The sequence below is a fragment of the Odocoileus virginianus genome, chromosome 11 (genome assembly GCF_023699985.2).
Source record: "Odocoileus virginianus isolate 20LAN1187 ecotype Illinois chromosome 11, Ovbor_1.2, whole genome shotgun sequence".
Taxonomy (NCBI): domain Eukaryota; kingdom Metazoa; phylum Chordata; class Mammalia; order Artiodactyla; family Cervidae; genus Odocoileus; species Odocoileus virginianus.
This window is the reverse complement of record NC_069684.1, coordinates 7,877,291-7,894,659: the sequence shown is the minus strand read 5'-3', so window position 1 is coordinate 7,894,659 and position 17,369 is coordinate 7,877,291. Positions and strand designations below refer to the sequence as shown.

At 49.9% G+C, this 17,369-nt stretch overlaps 2 protein-coding genes across 6 annotated transcripts in view; one reads left to right on the top strand and one right to left on the bottom strand.

The window, feature by feature from the left end:
* KCNH1 (potassium voltage-gated channel subfamily H member 1) overlaps positions 1-17,369 on the top strand; it is a 440,397-nt gene that overhangs the window by 391,848 nt on the left and 31,180 nt on the right. For 4 of the 5 annotated variants that reach the window (XM_070473885.1, XM_070473884.1, XM_070473887.1 and 1 more), the window contains exon 11: positions 10,510-11,383. The exons of the other annotated variant lie outside the window; for it this stretch is intronic. In XM_070473885.1, coding sequence (XP_070329986.1) covers positions 10,510-11,361 — 852 coding nt within the window. In that variant the 3' untranslated portion in view covers positions 11,362-11,383. Of the gene's footprint in view, positions 1-10,509; positions 11,384-17,369 lie in introns of those variants that run through there. 5 annotated transcript variants of the gene reach the window in all.
* HHAT (hedgehog acyltransferase) overlaps positions 1,472-17,369 on the bottom strand; it is a 367,616-nt gene continuing 351,718 nt past the window's right edge. Inside the window, exons 12-14 of the transcript XR_011490224.1 lie at positions 9,133-16,126; positions 7,734-7,810; positions 1,472-2,054 (exon numbers count right to left, since the gene is read on the bottom strand). The gene's annotated coding sequence lies outside the window, so the exon portion shown is untranslated. The remainder of the gene's footprint in view (positions 2,055-7,733; positions 7,811-9,132; positions 16,127-17,369) is intronic.

Sequence of the window (17,369 nt, the reverse complement as noted above, 5' to 3'; positions counted from 1 at the left end):
TTATGCAAAAAGCACAAATAGCAAGGTTCTTCTGACCCCTGGGGGAAAGTTCAGAGATGCTTAAGGAGTGACCTTAAGGAGTGGGAGGTTTTTTGTTGTTTGGTTGCTAAGTTGACTCTTGTGATTCCATGAACTGTAGCCCACCAGGTGCCTCTGTCCATGGGATTTCCCAGGCAAGAATACTGGAGCGAGTTACCGTTTCTTTCTCTGGGGCATCTTCCCAACCCAGGGATTGAACCTGCGTCTCCTGCATTGCAGGGGGATTCTTTACCACTGAGCCACCAGCAAGGCCTGCCGGGAGGTTACACGGGAGTGATTGTGATGCAGGTCGTGTATACATACAGTAGTCTCCTTGTACCAGTGCTGCCTGAGGGCCAAAGCAAGCAATAGCATTCTCAGCTTCCAAGCAAGGAAACCCAGGCTCAGAGAGGAAAGGTGATCAGCTCGTCTCTCAGCTAGCTGTGGCTAGGGCAGGACTCATAACACAGTTAGCTGGTTGTGTGTACGGTGCTGGATGAGAACTCTGTGAGAAAGCGAGGGGTCCCTGTCCTACTTCTGACGGTGTTGCAGAGAAGGCTGCTTGAGCCGGCAGGTGGGCTCACCTTCCTACGCAGCCCAGACTGCGCCCTCCTGGGTGCGGCTCTGACTTTCAGGGGCCAGTGCAGGGCCCGGTGTGACTGGAGCTGGGGTACGGTGCCCACACTTTAGCAGGGAGAGCTCTGCCCTGGCTGGGGAAGGCAGTGGGGCTCCTGGGCCGAGACCCCCCAGTCACCCCTCTCACACTCGTACCCCATATGCCACAGGTGAGGGGACTTGGGCCTCAAAGGAAAAGCTCAGTAACCCTCTCGCTTATCTTCACCTCCGAGGAGCCCATCTCCAGCACAGTCCGCCTACTCCCCACACCCACCCAGGCACTCTTGCTTCTGCAGGGTCCTCTGGGGAATACAGGATTGCTCCCAACTGGACTCCCAGTTCCTCCCCATCCTGACCCATCATGGAGACGCCCCTGCAGGGACAGGGGCGAGCAGAACTAGCTCTCCAGGTGGGGCCCATCGCTTGGCTCAGGGATGCCCTGCCAAGAGCTCTTGAGAAGGCACAGGTGCCCGGGTGCAACATCATGAGAAACGGGGCCTCATTTTGAGGGTCTCTGAGATCACCTCTCACCTGACCCCTCTCTAGGGCGTGAGAGACTTTGCTCTATAGACCAGGTCTGATGAATGTCTGGAGTTCAGAGGTGAGTGGGACGGTAGTGGATATTTTCTCAAGGAGTGTAGAACGGCGAGTTTCCTTGGCAGCTCAGTGGCTGCTCCCTGCTGAAGCAGTGGGAGGCACCCCTTGGGCTCATGCATTCGATGGCTTGAGAGTCAGCATCCTACTATGGGAAACGGGGATTTTTACAGTGCAACAGAAAATTATTGACTCGGGGAGTCAAACCCTAGAATAAACCAGTGACACTGTTAGAACCGCCATGTTTCAAAACTAGACAACTGCTTTAATCAAATTATTTGCTCCAGTGCTTTGTGTGTGGAATGGTGTGATCTGGCTGAAGCGATGAGTGTCACAGATCATAAACGACAGTGACACTCACATCAGAGCCAACTCTTCAGTAACATACAAGTTGTCAGAATTCTCCATTGCTTGTCCATTGTGGTGGAAAGCAACTATTTTTTAAGAGTAGAATTACAGCTATACAAACCTGTATTTTGTATCAGATTCTTTAATCCAGAAAAAATTGAGAGAATGCAACCAACCGGAAGACGGATGGCTCTTTTCTTAATCATTGTCCTCTTTTGATGGTAAGAAGCACAAACTGCAGCGAATACCCAGTGTACATCGGGTGCAGACTTGCCTGGTGAATGACTTCCGTGCCCACATCACTGGGTGGCTGTGAGGAGTGGGTTACTGATGCTGACAAGGTGCTTAGCCCAATATCTGGTCCTTCGTTGAGCACCTGGTTGGTATTGGCCGCTATTTGTGTTGAAGGTTCAGCTGAGGAAAGGAGCAGAAACACGGTCGAGTGATCAGATGTAAAGTGGTGGTAGTGAAATGTCAACCTGCGTAAGTCAGACAGAGAAAGACAAACAGCATGTGATATCAGGGCTTCCCTGGTGGCTCAGGGGTAAAGAATCCACCTGGGATGCGGGAGAACTGGGTTTAATCCCTGGGTTGGGAAGATCCCCTGGAGGAGGACATGGCAGCCCACTCCAGTATTCTTGCCTGGAGGGCTACAGTCCATGGGGTCACAGAGTTAAGACAAAACTGGGAGACTAAGCACATATGTTATCAGTTATTTGTAAAAAATGATACAAATGAACTTACTTACAAAACAAACAGACTTACAGACTTAGAAAACAAACTTACCAAAGGGGAAAGGTGGGAGGGATAAATTAGGAGGATGAGATTAACATGTACACACTACTATATATAAAATAACCAACAAAGACCTACTGTATGTCACGGGAACTCAATGCTCTGTAATAACCTACATGGGAAAAGAATCTGAAAAAGAATATACACACACACACACAATTGAGTCACTGTGGTGTACACTTGAAACTAACACAACATAAGAAATCAACTATCCTCCAATATAAAATAAAAATTTTTAAAGTAGAAAAAAGAAAAATGTCAACCTTCAGTGCCCACACTGGCTCCCCCAACCCTGTGTTCCCTCTCCTGCTGTTTGGAGGACAGATGCCCCTATTTCCCATTTCCCGCTGTCTGAGGTCAGGGGCAAAAAGAACGTTCAGACTATGCTTAGGGTGGAGATAAACATGGTCCCAACTTTACAGAGTCGTGGTGAGCAGGTTTGTGCAGGAGTATAGGTTGAAGGAAGTGGTGGGGAGTGAGCTAAATGTTTAGGCAGAGAGTATATGGTGGGTTTGATTTTTGCAAGTCACAAGTTATCTTCTGCCTTCTTTTTTAAAAAATAGTTGATTTACAAGATTGTGTTAGCTTCAGATGTACAGCAAAGGGACTCGGTTATGTTTTTTCAGATTATTTTCCATTATTGCTTATTATAGGATATTGAATACAGCCCCTTGTGATATATGCAGTAAATTTATACACAGTAAATCCTGTTGCTTATCTATTTTATATGTAATAGTTTGTGTCTGTTAACCCCAAACTCCTAACTTATCCCTCACCCATCTCCCTTTCCCCTCTGGGAACCATAAGTTTCTTTCCTATGTGAGTCCTTATTGTTTTGTATGTAGATGCATTTCAACTTTTAGATTCCACATATAAATGATATATTTGTTTTTTTATGACCGACTTCACTGAACATGATATTCTCTAGGTCCATCAATGTTGCTGAAAATAGCCCTATTTCATTCTTTTTATGGCTGGATAATATTCCAGGGTATATAGTATATGCCACATATTTTTAACCAGTCATCTGACGGGCTCCTGGGTTGTTTCCAGGTATTGGCTGCAGTAAATAATGCTGCTGTGAATACGGGGGTGCATGTATTTTTTCATTATTATGGTCTTCACTGGATATATGTTCAGGAGTTGGATTGTTAGATCATATAGTGGTTCTACTTTTGGATTTTTAAAGGAACCTCCATACTGTTCCAATTTACATTCCCACTAACAATGTAGGAGGGCTCCCTTTTTCCCGCACCCTCTCCAGCATTTATTACTTGTAGCCTTTTTGATGAAGTCATTTTGACAGGTGTGAGATGATGCCCTCGCCAGCTGCCTCATTTGCAAATATTTTTTTTCTGTTATGTAAGTTGTCTTTTCATTTTGTTGATAGTTTCCTTTAATCTGCAAAAGGTTTTAAGTTTCATTAGGTCCCATTTGTTTATTTTTGCTTTTATTTCTTTTGCCTTGGGAGACTTATCTAAGAAAATATTGTTAAAATTTATATCCTGAGAATGTTTTGCCTATGTTCTCTTCTAGGAATTTTATGACGTCATGTCTATTTAGGTCTTTAAACCTTTTTGAGTTTATTTTTGTATATGATGTGAGGGAGTGGGTCTAATTTCATTGATTCAGAGGCGGCTGTCCAGCTTTCCCAACACTACTTGCTGAAGACTCTGTCTTTTCTCTGTTGTATATTGCCGCCTTTTTGTAGATTAATTGACTGTAGGTGTGTGGGTTTGTTTCTGTGCTGTTACGTTCCATTGATCTATATATCGGTTTTCGTGCCAATACTATGATTACGATGACTCTGTAGCATTGTGCGAATGAAGGCTGGAAGAGTTATGCCTTCAGCTTTGTTCTTTTTCCTCAAGATTGTTTTGACAATTTGGGGTCTTTTGTGGTTCCATATAAATTTTAGGATTATCTGTCCTAGTTCTGTGCATCTTCCACTTTTAAGTTTTCCTGTGGAATCATGAAACCGTAGTGTTAACTTCATTTCACAGGTCACGATTAGTGCTTCCCTAGGCAGGAGGGAGGCACTGTTGAGGGAGTTCTGGAGGCTGAACGCTGGTCCACTTGTTTTAATCCTGGAGCATCTCTGATGGGGGACGCATGTGACCAGCTCCCCATTTCCTCCTGCCTGACTGGTGTCTTGGCTCACCCGGAGGACAGATGTGTGAGAGGAGAGGAGAGCTCTGGCTGAGGGCTCAACGAGGCACTGATACAGCCCTGCTCTGCGCGGGAAGATTGAGGTTTAGAGCTGGGGCTGGAGCGAAAAACAGCAGTGCTTGTGAGTGTGGAGGGAGGGAGAGGTTTCTCACAAATGTCATTTCATCGCATCACTGCAGCGAGGCTAAAAGTAAGAAGTTGTGTCAATAAGACAACTGAAGCCTGGAGAGAAGAAATGTCCTCAGGGCCCCAGCAGGGAGGGCGTTTGCACCAGTCTTGTCAGCACCCCTGCTGGCTCTTCGCTGCACGAAGGTGAGGTGGGCACTGAAGCAGAAAGACCTCACAGGGCAGAGAGAATAGGGCAGGGCTTTGGGGGAGGACCACTCTCAGAGGATGCCAAGAAGCAGCAGCTGTATACGAACCAAGTCTTAGGGCTGTGATTACAAATTATGTCAACCTGGGTGGCTTAAAACAACAGAAATGCATTCTCTCACCGTGTGGAGGATGGAAGCCTGAAACCAAGGTGTCTGAAGGGTTGTTCCTGGAGGCCATGAGAATCATTCCATGCCTCTCTCAGCTGCTAGGGCTGTCAGCAGTCCTTGGCACTTCTTGGCTTGTAGCTAAATTGTTGTTACTCAGTGGCGTCCAACTCTTTGCAACCTCATGGACTGTAACACGCCAGGCTTCCCTGTCCTACAGTATTTCCTAGAGCTTGCTCAAATGCATGTCCATCAAGTTGATAATGCCATCCAACCATCTCATCTTCTGTTGCCTCTTCTCCTGCCCTCAATCTTTCCCAGCATCGGGGTCTTTTCCAATGAATCAGCTCTTCACATCAGGTGGCCAAACTATTGGAGCTTCATCAGTCCTTCCAATGAATATTCAGGGTTGATTTCCTTTAGGATTGACGGGCTTGATCTCCTTGCAGTCCAAGGGACTTTCAAGCGTCTTCTCCAGCACCGCAGTTCAAAAGCATCACTTCTTTGGCACTCAGCCTTCTTTATGGTCCAACTCTCACATCCATACATGACTACTAGAAAAACCATAGGTTTGACTAGATGGACCTTTGTCAGCAAAGCGATGTAGCTAAAAACAAAACTCCAAAGTCTACCTTCGTCTTCACGTGGCCTTTGGCTCTGTTTCACGTCTTCTCTTTTCTGTCTCTTGGAAGGATGTTCATGCTTGGATTCAGGGCCCACCCTGATGCAGAATGATCTCCCCTCAACATCCTTACCTTATTACCTCGGCAAAGACCCTAAGCCCAAACACCATCACATCGTGAGGTTCGGGTGGACGTACCTTCTGGTGCCTGTGATTCACAAAGTGAGAAAGAGAGTGAGAAATATGCCCTCAGTGAAACACCTGAGGCCAGTGACACCCCAACAGTGCCATCTCTTCTCTGAGCAGCAAGCAAGGGGTGCATCTCCTTCACTTGGTGGCATTGAGGAGGAGGAGGAATCCTCACTCCTCTTGGGTCTGAGATGAGCAGACCCAGGCTAGTCTGTCCCTCTCACTGTCAGTGGGGGCCCTTAAAAGAGCGAGAGAGATGATGCCAGAGGAAGCTACAGATGGTGCGTGGGAGGGCCTGGCCTGTGAGCTGCACTCTGAGTGCCGCAGAACCAGAGGACTGCTGGTCTCTAGAATCTCCCTGGATAAAATCCACTGAGACTTCTGCACTCCTGCTCCTCCTACCTGGTGCCACGCCCTGAGGGTAACTGGTGGCCTCACCGCTCTCCAAGGAGGCAAGATTTTCCCAGTAACCAAAATACTCAGCTCCTGGGTCCTCACAGGTCTTCTTTCTCACCTTCAGTCGCTCAGTCATGTCTGACTCTTGGCGACCCATGAACCACAGCACGCCAGGCCTCCCTGTCCATCACCAACTCCCGGAGTCCACCCGAACCCATGTCTACCACGTCCGTGATGCCATCCAACCATCTCATCCTCTGTTGTCCCCTTCTCCTCCTACTCTCTATCTTTCCCAGCATCAGGGTCTTTTTTCACCTAACCCACTCCAAACCTGGCTCTCACAGTCAAGGCCCACACTAACAGGTTCTAATGTACCTAGTGAGTCCTCCTCCTCTTAGATTCTTTGAGATCCTCAGCTTCACGGTCTCTCCCTGCCCCTTGGCCAGACCCCTCTGCTTTGCAGTGCTGACCCTGAATTCTTCAGAGAACTTGCTGATGGACAGAGTAAGAGAAACCAGGAGAGGGGTGGTGGGGCAGGGTTAATCAACACGTACGCGAGAAAATCATCCTTTCCCCTAAAACCAAGGCACGCCCCTAGCGAAGGACTCAGAACACGGGTACGGATGGGGGCTCAGATGGCCAGGGTCTGTGTCTTAGCTCCTTCTCTGAGGCCCGTAGGTGGTCAGCTACCCTTTCTAAGCTTGGTTTTTTCATTCAAATAATGAGGATGGCTGTCCCCTTGCGGTGAGGATGGTGAGAGAGAGCGCACATCACCAAACACTGAACGAAACCGTCTCCTCCCACTGGGACTGCTGCCACAAAGACATCTCTCTCTGTTGGGTGGCCTTCCTACCTTTGTGTCGGTACATGTGCTGTTTCCCGTGTGAACACCTCTGCCCAAGTCTTTCACCTTTTATTCCTAATTCCAACTCATCCTTCTAGAATCATCTCGAGGGTTGCCCCCACAAAGAATGATACATAATACATTTACTCAGTGACTACTGAATGTCAAGAACTCTTTTTAAGACTCGTCTATTATCCAACTTGATCCTCGTGATTCTAAGTGAACTGTAAGTCGCTCAGTGATGTTGGATTCTGTGCGACCCCATGGACTGTAGTCCGCCCGGCTCCTCTGTCCATGGGGTTTCCCAGGCAAGAATACTGGAGTGGGTTGCCAGTTCCTTCCCCGGGGGATCTTACCAACCCGAGTCTCCCGCACTGCAGGTAGACTCTCCACATCTGAGCCACCAGGGAACCAGTAGTGTTGTCTGCTTTCACAGATGAAGAAACTGAAGCTTGAGGACCGTGGTCCTAGGCCTGTCTGGGGTCCAAACCTTGTGCTCATGCTGCCTGTGACTCTACCCACCCCACGCTCCTCGACCCTCCTCGGGGAAACTCAGCACCTCCTACTTCAGCCGAGTCTGCCTCCAGGGCAGCGCTGTGCTTTCCTCCTGTCTAGCTCCAGGCGCCGGCAGCACACAGGCTTAGCTCAGGGAGTGATCACTGACCTGGACTGGCCTCGGTCTCTCTGGGAGCCCCGCACCCGCTGAGACTCCACGTCTGCATGGACCATATGTTCCTGATGCTGTTGAGAGAAAAATGTAGCATTTGATTCCAGAGGAAACAGAAATGGCCATCCTGAGGGGGGTTAAGAAGCAGCCTTTTCAAAAAGCCTTGTCATATCTCTTCATCTCCAGCTTGTTTTTCTGTTTTTCAGTTTCTTAAATGGTCAAGTTCATTAATCTTCATGCTTTATGCTCTGTCATAAAACCAGGCAGGGCTAGCGGCAGAGGGGGCTGGTGGCTGAGGAAACTATGAGGAAAACAGCGTCAGCAGGGCCTTTAGGGACATTTGGGTGGGCCTTCCTCCTGACCCCACGCTGCTCTGTCCCTGTAAGTGGCTTGAGTCACTGCCAGATAGACTCCAGCTCTGGGCAAAAAGCCTCCCTCTGCAGTGGAGTGGTTATGGGTATGTGCCTTGCACACAGTAGGTGCTCAGCACGTTTGCTTGGCTTGGTGTCCTCCACCCCAGACAGCACACCAGCCTTCTGTCCAGTCGGAGGAAAAAGGTGGCAGAAGTGATTGCAGAGCCTGCCGGTGAGCCGCTTCGGTATCCTTCAGTGACCAGGGGCGCGCTGGTCTCACTGGGGTCATTGCTCCTCCTCTCCCACGGCCCCACGCTGCGCCTGGCTCAGTCTCAGCATCACGCAGGAGGGGAGGAGGGCACGGAGGTGGTGTGTGGCCACACTCGCGATAAGCAGGTGCGCACATGCAGGACAGCAGAGTGATCTCACCAGTCGTCAGCCCTGGGGTTCTGAGAGCCTGGTCAGCAGAGCTGGCCTCAGCTGCCGGGGTCAGAATCACCTGGGAGCTTGCTGCAAACGCCTGTTTCTGACCCTGCCATGGGGAATCCTCCCTCAGTAGGGACCACTTCCTCCTTAGGTGGCTCTGAATCATGCAGCTAGATTTGAGAACTGTTGATCTGGTCCAGCCAAGGAAGGACGTGACTTGCCCAAGGTCACACAGCTGGTCAGTGGCAGATTTTTCTTTTTACTGTTCTCTGTGTGTTTCAGATTTGGGACGCATGTCTAAATTCATTTAAAACCAAAATCTCTTTGGGTTTATCCACAGTTTGCTATGATTCATACCTCAGTCTCTATATTTACTCAAACCACTGAGAATTGACATTTTACAAATCTGTTTGCTCGTCAATCTAAGCTCTTTTAAGCCACTGGACTCCCATCCTCTGTGCTGTCAGGACTCCAGGTGGCCCGCCTCCCTCCAGGCCTGTCTCCCCACCCCCCCCCACCCCGTGTCACGGGGATCCTGAGGGGCGCCTGGTCAGGGCTGGAGAGGGGCTAGGCGCTCCTGAAACGCAACCCAGAAGAGGCAGTTGAAGGTGACTCACCTCAGCTCCCAGCAGGATTACTTTTTCAAACAAACTTGAAAACAACTGCTCAGGAAGTCCTGCACTCGCAAGAGCGGGGTGTCAGTCTGGTTCAGCTCCCTGACTGTCTATCAAAGGCCTCTCCCCACTGCTCGGTGAGCCTTCAGAGGGATCTCCAGAGGGCTGAGTGAGGCACAGCAGCCACCCCTGCCCTGGGGCATCCTGTCTCCCCATCTACGCTGTTCAGGATTCAGCATGGGCCTCCCATGCCCAAAACATCAGGCATCCCTGTGGGCTGGCAGGACTGTCAGGGTAAGTCTGGATCCTCCCTTGCCAATCACTGGTGCCTGGACCACTGCTGTTGTTCACTCGCCCATTCCTGTCTGACTCTTTGCAACACCATGGACTGCAGCATGCCAGGCCTCCCTGTCCATCACTGTCTCCTGGAGCTTGCTCATGCTCATGTCCATTGAGTCGGTGATGCCATCCAACCATCTCATCCTCTGTCGTCCCCTTCTCCTCCTGCCTTCCATCTTTCCCAGCATCAGGGTCTTTTCCGATGAGTCAGTGCTTCACATCAGGTGGTCAGAGCATTGGAGCTTCAGCATCAGTCCTTCCAATAAATATTCAGGGTTGATTTCCTTTAGGATTGACTGGTTTGATCTCCTTGATGTCCAAGAGACTCTTGAGAGTCTTCTCCAGCACCACAGTTTAAAAGGATCAGTTCTTCAGCACTCAGCTTTCTTTATGGTCCCACTCTCACATCTGTACATGATTGCTAGAAAAACCACAGCTTTGACCAGACAGACCTTTGTCAGCAGTGATGTCTCTGCTTTTTAGTATGCTGTCTAGGTTAGTTATAGCTTTTCTTCCAAGGAGCAAGCATCTTTTAACTTCATGGCTACAGTCACCATCTGCAGTGATTTTGGAGCCCAAGAAAATAAAGTCTCTCATTGTTTCCCCATCTATTTGCCATGAAGTGATGGGACTGGATGCCATGATCTTAGTTTTCTGAATGTTGAGCTTTAAGCCAACTTTTCCACTCTCCTCTTTCACTTTCATCAAGAGGCTCTTTAGTTCTTCTTCGCTTTCTGCCATCAGGCTGGTGTCATCTGCATATCTGAGGTTATTGATGTTTCTCCCTGCAATCTTGATTCTAGCGTGTGCTTCACCCAGCCCGGCATTTCACATGGTGTACTCTGCATAGCAGTTAAATAAGCAGGGTGGCAGAATACAGCCTTGACGTACTCCGTTCCCAACTGGGACCAGCTCGTTGTTCCAGGTCCCGTTAGTTATAACTGTTGCTTCCTGACCTGCACACAGGTTTCTCAGGAGGCAGGTCAGGTGGTCTGGCGCCACAGCTGGCTTAACAGGGCTTGTTGCCGTGTCTCCCTGCAGATCGTGTTCCGGAAGATCAGTGACGTGAAACGGGAGGAGGAGGAGCGCATGAAGCGGAAGAATGAGGCCCCCCTGATCTTGCCGCCTGACCACCCCGTCCGCCGGCTCTTCCAGAGGTTCCGCCAGCAGAAGGAGGCCAGGCTGGCCGCGGAGAGGGGCGGCCGGGACTTGGACGACCTGGACGTGGAGAAGGGCAGCGTCCTCACCGAGCACAGCCACCACGGCCTGGCGAAGGCCAGCGTCGTCACCGTCCGAGAGAGCCCCGCCACGCCCGTGGCCTTCCCGGCCGCCGCCGCCCCCATGGGGCTGGACCACGCCCGGCTGCAGGCGCCCGGGGCCGAGAGTCTGGGCCCCAAGGCCGGCGGGGCCGACTGCGCCAAGCGCAAGGGCTGGGCCCGCTTCAAGGATGCCTGTGGGAAGGCCGAGGACTGGAGCAAGGTGTCCAAGGCGGAGTCCATGGAGACGCTCCCGGAGAGGACGAAGGCCGCCGGCGAGGCCACACTCAAGAAGACGGACTCGTGCGACAGCGGCATCACCAAGAGCGACCTGCGTCTGGACAACGCGGGTGAGGCCAGAAGCCCCCAGGACCGGAGCCCCATCTTGGCGGAGGTCAAGCACTCCTTCTACCCCATTCCTGAGCAGACGCTGCAGGCCACCGTCCTGGAGGTGAAGCATGAACTCAAGGAGGACATCAAGGCCTTGAACACCAAGATGACGAACATTGAGAAACAGCTCGCTGAGATACTCAGGATATTAACTTCCAGAAGATCCTCTCAGTCGCCTCAGGAGCTGTTTGAAATATCGAGGCCCCAGTCCCCAGAGTCAGAGAGAGACATTTTTGGCGCGAGCTGAGAGGTCTGTTGAAAAAGAAAAAGTCCAAGATGACAAAAACCTACCGTCCTGCCCTAGACACCGCCCCCCCACCACACACCTACATGACCAACAACTTTGAAAGTAGGCTTTTCCCAACAGAAAACGCAAGTGGGACCAGTCGCTTCGGCAGTCTCTCTCCAGGGAAAGATCCGGGGAGAGGCGTGCGCCCCCACCCTGCAAGATGGGAGCTGCATCTGAACTCTCTCTGCACAGTTTTGGAAGAGGGGGGCATGCCGTGTAAAGGGTATTTTCCTTCACTTTTAATTTTTTCTTACTGCCATGATGTTTGTAACAACATAAAAACTACCAGGAAAGAGATAGCAGCAGGGACCCCGCGTGTGTATTAGCACGCTGGGCTTCTCTGCCAAGACCCCTCAGAGACTGCGGTGGGCACCGGGAGTTCCCAGCGCTCCCTGTCCTTGGACAGCCTGTGTCTGATGTCACCGTCTATTTTTGTACCGTCGTCATTTGTAACAAGCTTGGGACAAGGGGAGCTTTAGGGACAGGGAGGGCAGAGCCTCTTGACTTCCTGTCTCGGAACAGTTAAGGCTGAAAAGCAACTGAGCTGGCTTCGGGTGCCTCCTCTAGACACTTAGAGCCGGGAATCTTCAGGTCTGTTTTCCCCAAAGAGATGAGCCAAGAACTGGAGACTGGCGGTGGGGAGCCAGAGACTCTCTGGGCTGTGATCTGCAGCCCTTAGCTGCTAAGGGAGCGCAGAAGGGGAGGGCCCTGTGGGCTCCAGATGAATCTCTGGCCCAGCTCCATGCCATTGGCTACATCACACAGGCCCTTTGCTTCTTTTCTTTCTTGACCTCTTCCCAAGTGTTCCTGTGGCATTCCTCAGGGTACAGGGCATCGGCAGGAAGGGTGATGAGCCCGGATTTGCTTTATTAGCAGAACAGATACATAGACACTCACACACAAAACCTCAGTAAAATGATTGTAATGAGCAATGTTTATATGATGATTCTCACTGGGACTGTCCCTAGAGAAGTTTGTATTTTGTCCACTGCATGGGTTCATTTATAGGACACTCGGGAGCCGTGCTTGGCCTTATTTAAAGCTAATCTTTTTATCTCATACAAAAGTCAGTAGGACTTGGAGAGAAACCAAGAGACTGCAGGTCTATGATTGTACTTGCTTCAGGAGAGAAGAGAGAAAGAGGCAGGTGTTTCCAGATTGTCTCTCTCACGTGCCTGTGGAGCTGTGGTCTACATGGAAGGTCCAAGCTTAGAGCGATGGTCATGGAGCCAGCTATGGGCCGTCCACGTCCCTAAACTATGATGCTCAGAGGACACTGCACTGCCTCAGGGTCACCTGGGGTCATGTTTGTTCCTAAGTCTGGACTCCTTTCAGGGGCATCTGAGGAAGGAAAGAGGGATCATCAGGACCCTAAAAATTGATAAGCAAGTTTGGAAATTGAAAACTCAGCTTGGAGAGAGCGGAGTTAGGAGGGCAAGTGGTCTGGACAGTGAGTGAGCATGGTATCGTCCAGGGCACTCACCTTTTGCACGCGTTGCACTGTGGCAGTCCTGTGCGTTGCTGGTGTTGCTTTGCAGTAGAGATAGAGGCTGGATCCCAATGGTAGGGGAACCTGCCCAACTAAAGGTGTCTAGTGTTTCTGAAAGCCACCTGTCTGGGCCTACCTCCCCCCTTCAGTCCCGCCCAGTGGCCACGGCCTGACCCAGGACTTGGACCTCAGTTGGCCCTGTTGAATGGGCCTGTCCTCTCCCGGCTGCTGGCTTGGCGCAGACTGCCCTGGGGAGCAGAGACTGAGGTCCAGGTGAGGGTCCTTCCTCAGGGGCCACGCACACTTGTTCAGCTTCTCCCGGGAGGTTTACATGGGTGCCCCCAGGCTTCCTGGATTCAGCCTCAGATGGCAGCAAACGGGGAAGCAAAATTCCCCAGGGCCAAGAGTCATGACTGTTAATGATTCTGAGTAAGCCGTGGGGCTTTCAGCCTCTTTGAGAAGCTGCCAGCTAGTCCTTGGGGCCGAGCCTGGAATCGCATCTGCCAGCTGTCCCTGAAATGTTCCAGTTTGCCATTCCTTAAACATGCCTCCCAACCTGCTCCCCAAGTTTAGGACTTACCACTTGTAAGGCAGGGGAAAAGTGAAAGTGTTCATCACTCAGTGGTGCCCGACTTTGTGACCCCATGGACTGTAGCCTGCCAGGCTCCTCTGTCCATGGGATTCTCCAGGTAAGAATACTGGAGTATTTCCTTCTCCCAGGGATCAAACCTGGGTCTCCTGCATTGCAGGCAGATTCTTTACCGTCTGAGCCAGCAGGGAAGGCAGGCTGAGGGCCCTGAGAACACCCACACCCAGCTTCAGAAGCCCCTGCCCAGGACCCTGTGGGCCCTTCCCTCCAGCTCTGCCTGAGGGGCGAGGATGCTCGTGTGTGAGGCTTTGAAGTCCAGACCTGATTGGAGAGAAAAATAAAGCTTCATGAATGCATTGCTTAATCAACTCCTAGGATTCAAACTGAACTCATGGCGAGAAGCCTGGATCCACTCATCTCGGGGTCATGGGGCCCTCAACCCATGCTCCTGGGGGTGCAGAGAAACACAGGTAGGGCTGCATAGGCTTTTAGGCTTCTCCACTTAAGGATTTGTGGGATTTTTGCTATAATGATTCTCTCTGGGTAAAAAAACAAAAACATTTCTTAAATGGGCCAAACCTCCTTTCCTTGTATTTTAATACCATGCACTTGGCCACAGGCTGCTTTGTGCTTACTACCTACCTTTGCCCAGATGCTGCTCTGGCTTTCCAAGCAAGGCCCACGAGCTTCAGATACCACCAACTCAACCTTCCACTGTAAACCATTATCTGGTGGCTGAAGAGAGATTAAGGAAAACAAACACTGTTTGGGTATTGGGCTCAACCTTTAGAGTGTAGAAAAGTTATGCTGAGGGATGTAGACTTACCTGAGCTGTTTTTCTCCTTTTTGAGGGAAGGGGACATGGTGTCTTTATACCATTGCCCAGGAATTGCTGGTTACTTGATCTCTTACATCATCAATTCCTTACTTTGGATGTCATTCATAGGGAGGCTCCGTTTCCCAGAGAGTATCCTTGACACACGTTGGAGAAGGAGGTCCTGCTGGTACCCCTCCCTCCCTGCTGATAGAGGTGGGGGGGGTGAGGGTTGAGTTTGTGAACTAAGATGGCCAACAAGATGGAATGCGCATTCTTGGTGGAGGGCAGTCTCTCCAGCAATGAGTGTTGCTGTTCCATACACCCGCAGAGGCCTCTCCTCTGGGTAGGATGAGATTCCTGTGGGAGGCAGCGGGGCGCAGCCATCTGGTTGAGAAACCCTGGTCTGGTGCACAATCATTGTAGCTCCAGTCACCCATCCCCCTCCCTCACCTTCACATCCTCTGGCTTGATTACTTCTAAGACCTTTCTTTATATTCCGGACCTCAGATTAAATCTGTGTGCAGAGTTTGTAGCCAGTAGTCAGGAACCAGTGGTTTCCAAAAATGCCACAGCCACATGGGCCCACGTGTTTCAAAGCTGTTTCCAATTCTTGTTATTCAATCCCTGGGCTTGTTTTACCCTCAGCTTTCTAGATCATCCTAAGTGCTGTGACACAGAGCGCGTCCTGTGGCAGGGCCCTTTCCCGGAATCCTTTTTCAGAAGTGGCATTAGCCCAGCTCAGAGGAAAAACACACTCCATCACACCACTCCATCCAGCCACCTGCCTCTCCTGGATTGGTAAGTGGAAGGTGAAAGTGTTAAGCCAGCTGTTAAACTTTGCACCCAAGCCTGGGTGGGGAGGAAATGAATGCCTTAGAAGCCCCAGGCAGGTGTAGGAAGGAGCCTCAGAAACCCTTGCTGCATTCACCACCAGATGGCACAGGCACCCTCTGGGAAATTTCAGGAGCCCTAGCGGCCATACGAGTTGATGTGCGTGTGATGCACAGACTGTACAGTGTTTTGCTCTAAAGATGTTTAGCCTTAAGACCCTTGAATGGAACTCCAACCGTGATGGCGCTGCCAACACTCTTTTTCCCTCTCCCCCCTCCTCACGTAGTGTTGCTTAAAGAGGAGACCCCTGAGGGCCCGCTCAGGCCCCCACACGGCCTCTCCTCTGTCACTCCGTCATTGCACTGCCTTCTCGCTTGCATCAATAAAGATGACCTTCACCAGCTCTCGTGCCCTCTAACTGGATGAGATTTCAGCGTCCTCCCAGCACGAACCGCAGCCATCAGAGACAGCACCCAGGGTGTTCATGTTGAGATGTTTTAACTGACTGTGCCTCCAGCTTAAATTAGTTTTAAATGAAACTTCATTCTCACATGAGCCTATCGGACTTATTCTGGAACCTCTAGAACTGGACTTGACTACCCCGCAGGTGCCAGATCGGTGGGTGGCTGCCTGCACCCCCCCCCCCCCACCTGCCAGGAAACTTTTCTTGGAGCCATTGTCTTTTTATCTGTGACTTCGGAGTCAGCCAACAGATCCACTAGTCATTCAAGGAGACGTTCACGGATCTTGTATCAGGATATGAACTGCTTTTATATGAAGAAAGATGCAACCCCCCTGCCCCTCCCCCATGAATGTATTCTCACTGTTCAGACACTGTGTTTGTGCATCCATCGGAGACTGTCCCCACATTTCGCCAGTCTTTTGAGGACACTTCTGCTCACGAGCAGTTCGTCATTTTGGGACTCCTCCTTGTATTAACACTCTTGCCATCGAGTCCTGCCAAATCCTCCATTGGGTTTCTCTTCTTCCTTTGCATCTGTCATTTAGTCCAAAGGAGCATGAGTCAACAGAAGTGCAAATGAGCTGATACTATTTTTGTGGTCAGCTGAGGATGCTGCCAAAACTTTGCTGTATGACTTGCAACCCGGGGATGTGAAGAGGAACGGGTGGCCCCACCACTGATAATCCCTTCTCAACATTTTTAAATAAGCACAAGTGGTATTTGTAAAAAGAAAAAAAAAGTTTAATTTTATTTATTATGGTAAATAAACTATTTTATAATGATCATACATGATTGCTTTTGCCTTTCCTTCTATAAACTTCCAGACCTAAGATGACAGAACAAGGTGGTACTTTCATAGACCTTTTCAAGAGCCTGGGGACCTCTAATTTGGACAGCACCTATGACTGTGGTTTTTGGAGAACTTTAAAATGCTAGAGACACCAAGATTGTGTGCCAGATTCTGCACAGTGACAGAATGGCTGGGAAGGTGCTTTGTCATATGATCTTGAAATAGAGCTATCAACGCTATGAGACGTACAGAGATGCCTTCCAAACCTGGCATCACTGGGAAAGTGTGGTACAGCACATTGACTGAACACAGAGCTGAAGCTGACCTTCCACCTAGATCTGAACGCTTTTCATCCTGAACAATTTAGATTGCAACCTCTATATTCATGCTTTGCTGCCTTTTAAAACATACGGTCAAAAAACTGAGTCTTTCTGGAAAGACTCAGTGCCAACAATATGAGTTCTGACCTATGCTTTATTCACTGATGGTCTCAGAAGCTATGACGGTGGAGAACTGCTTGTCCCTGCAGCAGTGCTGTTCATCAGCACCGATTCGGCTCTGCTGTGGTTTCAACCGGTACTGTCTCCTGCTCACAGCACGATCCGCCACAACACTGCCAACAGGAGCCCTTATTTCATACCGATGGCTCACACTTCACAAATGGCGCTTTTCTACTGATAGACGGTAGAACTTACCTCAGGGATGAGGAATTTGTGATTCACAAGCCACGTTCAAGGCCTCTGCTTGATTTCATTGGGCTGCAGTATAAATCCAGTATTTTTAGTGACTTTCTCTACACACCCTATTTTTTTTTTTTAACACTGCAGGAAAGCATAATAAAACTAAGGGTGATGACTTTTTTAAAGTTCCAAATGACTGATGTTCATTTCAAAAGTCTCACCTAATAAAGCACTAAATATTGTACTCTTTAAGAGTGCCTCAGTGGTGAAAAACATCTTTCTCTGTAAATATGGTTTTTATAATTAG